This window comes from Salmo salar, chromosome 04, assembly GCF_965601325.2.
Source record: "Salmo salar chromosome 04, fSalSal1, whole genome shotgun sequence".
In the NCBI taxonomy this organism is placed as follows: domain Eukaryota; kingdom Metazoa; phylum Chordata; class Actinopteri; order Salmoniformes; family Salmonidae; genus Salmo; species Salmo salar.
In genome coordinates, this window is record NC_138294.1 from 88,900,607 (window position 1) to 88,906,606 (window position 6,000).

Consider the following 6,000-nt stretch of genomic DNA (forward strand, 5'->3'; position numbering starts at 1 on the left):
ATGGGGCCCCCTCTCTCTCTCTCTGTCCGTATGGGGCCCCCTCTCTCTCTCTCTGTCCGTATGGGGCTTGGTCAAAAGTAGTGCACTATATAGGGGTTAGGGTCCCATTCGGGACAAACTCTCTAAACAGTGTTACATTCCTTGGATGTTGTTGTTTAGGTTGGAGATTTTGGAGACGCTATGAACTGGCCGACACCAGGGGAGATCGCAACTAAAGAGACGCAGGTGAGTCAGCGCCCAGAGATGGATCTGCTAACACACACACACACACACACACACACACACACACACACACACCAGTGGCCAGTTGAGTAGGGCACAGTACTGTTTGCAGTAGTAGCGAACACATAGCCTCTCTAGAAATCAGGTTTTCCTCCCACAATTAAATGTAAAAAGAATTCCTGTCTTAAAACGTCTGTACGTAACAGAAGGTAAGCTTGGCATAGAGGAACTACTTCACCACCTTTATCCGCTTGAATTCAATAGTAGCTAGCAAGATAAGAGGTCAAGGAGTTTCTATTTTTTTTTTGTGTAGAGTGCATTTCACAGGTGGCTAGTTGGCATCAACGACCTTCACTTTAAACCACTTAAACCAGGATTTTTCCTGCAAACTTCGGGTTTGAATCGCAACCTTCTGGCATGTCTGCCTCGTTATTTGTTTGAGAGAGAGTTGTCTGTCTGAAGAGAACCCACCCCAGAATGAATATATATTATATAGATAGATTTTTTTTTTTTTTTTCTTATCGAAGGTGACGAAAGAGTCCGTCATTGAAACTGGATCCTAGTTACTGCTGTTGCCTAGGGTTGGGACTAGAGAACACACAGCTCTTGTTTATTCAGAAGGTTACCGGACCTCCACAGACAGACACAGCCTCAACCAGTCTTAACCAGTCACCTTGACTTATCAATGAATAATACCTCTTAGAGCAGAAGACTCGGTCTAGCTCCTGATTGGTGGGGAAACAACAGTGTGCAGGCTAGGCGGAGACGCAGAATTTGAGGTCACTAGGAGGACCAGACGTAAATAAAGTTGGCTCTCTATTCTCCCCCCCCCCCCCCTCCCTCCTGATTATGACGCTGCTGTGGGTGTTTTGTGGTGGGGGGGGGGTGTAATTGTAGAAGGCTTTCAGACAAGGGACTCGACCTGCTCTTTTTGTCTCTTAGGTTGTTGCTAGTTAACGACACAGTAGGACTACTTGAGGCTACACGTAGCATGATTGGGTTGTCCTAAATGGCAACCTTATTCTCTACATAGTGTGAGAAAATAGTCTATTTTGAGAGCACACTTTGACTATGGCCCTGCAGTTAGAAAAATGCTCCACTTTCCCCTTCCCAGAAAAATACCCCCCCCTCCCCTTCCCCAGAGGTATAGGACCCCCACCCACCCTGAGCGATCGACTTGAGGGCAAACATGAACTCCCAAGACTCGGCGCTGCAGGCTTAAATACACATGAGACTGGTAGAGGGACTCTGAGCTGTAGCAGTGCAGTTACCTGAGGCATCCATGCGTGCCAATCTTCATGTCCCCCCAGGTGCTGGGTACCACGGAAGGAGGATGCAACTCATTTGTGACCTCTTACAGTAGCATATCCCTGCAGGCTATTTCTGACAACTGAGATCGGGGAGATGTTTTCTCACTGGCAGAGTGACCCCCCCCTCCAAGTATAAACCCCTTTTTTAGACAGGTGGGGGGGGGGGGGTGTTGAGGCGAGGGAGCGGCTGCTCTGCGCACGTTCTGCCAGGCTAGCGCAGGCCTGAGGAGATGTAGGTCAGAGCAGGGCCAGGAATAACCAGGCCTGGACGGGTCCCTATAGATGGGATGTCCTTTTAGGGACCCCCACAATAACTCCCGGACCTCTGCTGCTATTCTGGGGGGGTTGTCAGCAACCAAACGCTGCTAAATCAGTCAGTTACTTGAAAAAAAAAAATAATAATAATTAGGTATCAGAATTTGATATTTTTAAGCTTTTAAAATAGGTTGGCTGTTTTTCCCAGAAAGGCTGTGAATGTTTTGGTTCAGTACTGCAATGAAACTAAAGCTTTAGTGTTATCATTACTATGTCCCCAAGGGCCATTGTATCTTTTCATATGACAACTTCACTGCCCATCATTTCCTATGAGAATTGTTCAGTTGTTTTAGGTTATTTTTCTAGAATTGAACTTGTTGGCATTGTGGTTAACGCTTAAAGGTTGTGTACTTTCAGTGGGTAGGTTTGTGAGTGTAGTTTGTGTTTGGTCGGAGGGCTTGGAATGTAAATGCCACACCTCAACTATCACAACCCTCCCTAGACACCAAACCTTTATTCTCTTTCTGTGGCGTTTTGTAAAGTCTTTTAGAAACACGCCTGTCAAATGAGAATCTTTTCTGTAGAATTCTGCCCATAGAACGTCAGCGAATTCTATAGAATGAATCAGCATTCTTGCTCTTTAGGTTTTAGAGGACATTTCATAACAATGACGAATTCCATACAATTTTCATTACACTCTCCAGTTACATGGCATTGAAACACAGGCATATACATCATCATCATCATCTATCATTGTCTGTGTGTGTGTTGTTGAAATGGTATTTAAAAAAATATATATATATTTTCATCCAGGACGCAATCCTGTACTTGTGATTGCACCCTTATCCTAAAATACCTTCCCTTCTGTCCCCCCTGTGCTCAGATTGAAGTTGTGACTGGGATTGTGTCATGCCCCATGCCTGTCAGGCAGGTCAGAGAGGTGAGCTCCCCACGGAGATCCCCAGTAAGTTCACCCCTTCACATGGACCTGAAGCAGCCTGGTCTAGGAGCCTCCATGGCCTCCTGGCTTCCGTAGAACCTGAATGACCTGAAATAAAGGATACTCCCTAGTGGGGGTGACGTTAACCAATCAAAAAGCTTGCTGGGGAATATAATAATAATAATCATAATAATAATAATAATAATAATAATAATAATAATTGGGGAGACAGACCCTGATTTTTAAGCCTACTCCTGGGTTGAACAGAACTATGGAGACCCAGCATTAAAATGGTTTAGTCCAACCGTAGACATAATGTGGGTCTGTGCAACCAGCTGTTTGTGGATGTCTAGAAGGAGGAAGATGGTGGAACGGCTTGCTGGTGGGGTGAACATAGCCATTGGAAAGCTTGACGAGTGTTATCGATTTAACTTCCAATCACACAAAAGGAATCCAGTATTTCTTCAGAAATTGGTATCGGGTTTGCAGTGGCCACAGGAAATTAGCATTATATTAGGTATTCAGTGCTCAATGGACGTTAACGTCCCATTTAGGCTATTGGTTTTCCCGTTAATTGCTCATTCATACTTAGTAATGTTAACAGCTATTCTGGCTCCTTGTTCAAATACAGAAAAGTGTACAGTTGTTCTATTTGAATGTGATTTACAAAGGTTTGTATAGCAAGTGAGCTATCTAACACATTTGAATGGACATCCTTATTCCAGTGCATTGTTAGGGCTGTCTTTGCTCACTATGTGACTGTTTTTTTTGTTGTTGTGTGAATTACTTTCATTTTTTTGCGACATGAAGAAGAAAAAGCAAGAGAAGAGAAGAAAAAAAAACATTTTTGAAATGTGTGTAGTACAAGTGTGAAAATGACTAGGTCTAGTCTTGCCAAACTAACCCTTCAACTGAATGCTTTGCATGGTCTTCTTCCAATGCAAAGTGCCCTGATAGAAGTTATTTAACTTAGTGAGTGAGCTCAAACATCCAAGTGAACTAAACTTGCATTTTAATTTGACTAAGTCTCAAATGGATACGCCGCATGACTAATTGAGTGGAGGTGATGAAACACAGGATCTGCAACTGTCTCTAGGCAGCTCTCTGGCCATGTTAAGACTTGGCACTTAATGCTGTTTTTCTATTCTGATCATGGAATTCCGAACACATCATGTGTCTACACTTGGGTTTAAATGTGTCCCAACATATCCACATAGTGGATTCCCTTTTCTTCCCTGCACTATATTCAAATGCCCAGTATGCATACTGCAAATGGTGGAATAGGCTAAATATGACGACACAACTTGATGGCAGTAGCTAACCTCTGTAGCTAGCTAGCTAGTAAGCAACGCTAAAGGGATTGCAAACAGGTTACCATAACTGTAGCCAAACAAATATTTTTTTTGTAAATGTTAGCTTGATGGCTAGCAAAACATGTTCCTCACACGCTAGGAATGCATTTCTTCAACATTATAATGAAAATGAGTATGCCGCATAAATTAAATCGAAAAAAATATGTATTAAATAAAAGAAATTTGGAGTGAGATTGGACCATAAAGGAAAATCCACCTCAGTGTTCTCAATGCCTAACCCTAGGGTAGTTTTCTTTTTCAGCCGGACAATTAAACCATTTTTATGCCAAAGACGCACCAGAATAGCTTCCAAGAGGCGTTGAGGTTTCCTGAGTGGTCCAGTCTCAATGTTGACTTTAAATTTGCTTGAAAATCTGAGACAAGGTTTGAATGTGTGCTGTTCTGCCAGACTCGTTTTTTAATTTCTTTTATTTATTTTTTTACTTAAAGTTCAAATAAGCTAAACCATAGTCTGTCACATCACCATCGACGATGGCTGACCGAACATCATCGTAATATCGCCCAACCCTACTCACTAATCTTAACCCCAGGACAGGTTGTGTCCCAGAACAAGAAGGAATAGAAAGCTATTTCTATGTTGTGTTTTCTCTCCCCATGTTGTACTTTTTAAGAGCACCACACGGGGGGTGGGTCCTAACTTCCACCTCCGTCACATTTTCACTTCGTCTCCCACGTTAGCTAGGTTTCCGTTCCATTGGCGACAGATTGTCATGCTGATATTCTAAAATCATTTAGATCCCATCATGCAGTGCGAGTTATTTTTCTTCCCTATCCCGTGCTATCCAGCTTAATGGTGCTCTCTCGCGGGGGAGGGGAGAGAATCACGTGTGTGTGTGTGTCGCAAACGGCAGACTCTACTGCGAAGCACATGATCTGCAGGTTGAACATGGTGAGATTATGGACTCCTAAATTGATAGATAGTGCAGTTGGTATATATAGGCGATTTTACAGCTAGCTGGCTACGTATGCTGATATTGACTTTTGTATTATTGAATTCTGTATATACAAAAGTATACGGACACCCCTTCCAATTAGTGGATTCGCCTACTTCAGCCACACCCATTGCTGACGGGTGTATAAAATTGAGCAAACAGCCATGCAATCTCCATAGACAAACATTGGCAGTAGAATAGCCCATACCAAAGAGCTCAGTGACTTTCAACGTGGCACCGTCATAGGGTGCCACCTTTCCAACAAGTCAGTTCGTCAAATTTTTGCCCTGCTAGAGCTGCCCCGGTCAACTGTAAGGGATGTTATTGTGAAGTGGAAACGTCTAGGAGCAACAACGGCTCAGCCGCGAAGTGGTAGGCAAATTCCAGGAGAACACTACCTACCCCAATGCACAGTGCTAACTGTAAAGTTTGGTGGAGAAGGAATAATGGTCTGGGGCAGTTTTTCATGGTTCGGGCTAGGGCCCTTAGATCCAGTGAAGGGAAATTGTAACGCTACAGCATACAATGTCATTCTAAACTATTCTGTGCTTCAATCTTTGTGGCAAGTTTGGGGAATGCCCTGTTTCAGCATGACAATGCCCCTGTGCACAAAGCGAGGTCCATAGAGAAATGGTTTGTTGAGATCGGTGTGGAAAAACTCGACTGGCCTGCACAGAGCCCCGACCTCAACCCCATCGAACACCTTTGGAATGAATTGTAACGCCAACTGCGAGCCAGGCCTTATCGCCCAACATCAGTGCCCGACCTCACTAATGTTCTTGTGGCTGAATGGAAGCAAGTCCCCCTGCAGCAATGATCCAACATCTAGTGGAAAGCCTTCCCAGAAGAGTGGAGGCTGTTATAGCAGCGAAGGTGGGGACCTACCACTACCTGGTCATGTAGCTATCTAGCTAGCCAGCCAGCCAACCCAGAGAGCGAGCATTGCATTATGGGTTTTGTCGTCAACT

The 6,000-nt window shown here is 44.0% G+C and overlaps 1 protein-coding gene across 7 annotated transcripts in view; it reads left to right on the top strand.

The window, feature by feature from the left end:
- larp1 (La ribonucleoprotein 1, translational regulator) overlaps positions 1-6,000 on the top strand; it is a 58,335-nt gene that overhangs the window by 23,123 nt on the left and 29,212 nt on the right. For 5 of the 7 annotated variants that reach the window (XM_082974778.1, XM_082974780.1, XM_082974781.1 and 2 more), the window contains exons 3-4: positions 160-225; positions 2,671-2,751. In XM_082974778.1, the coding sequence (XP_082830904.1) occupies positions 160-225; positions 2,671-2,751 (147 nt within the window). The remainder of the gene's footprint in view (positions 1-159; positions 226-2,670; positions 2,752-6,000) is intronic. The other 2 variants (XM_082974782.1, XM_082974784.1) reach the window with 2 other exon arrangements.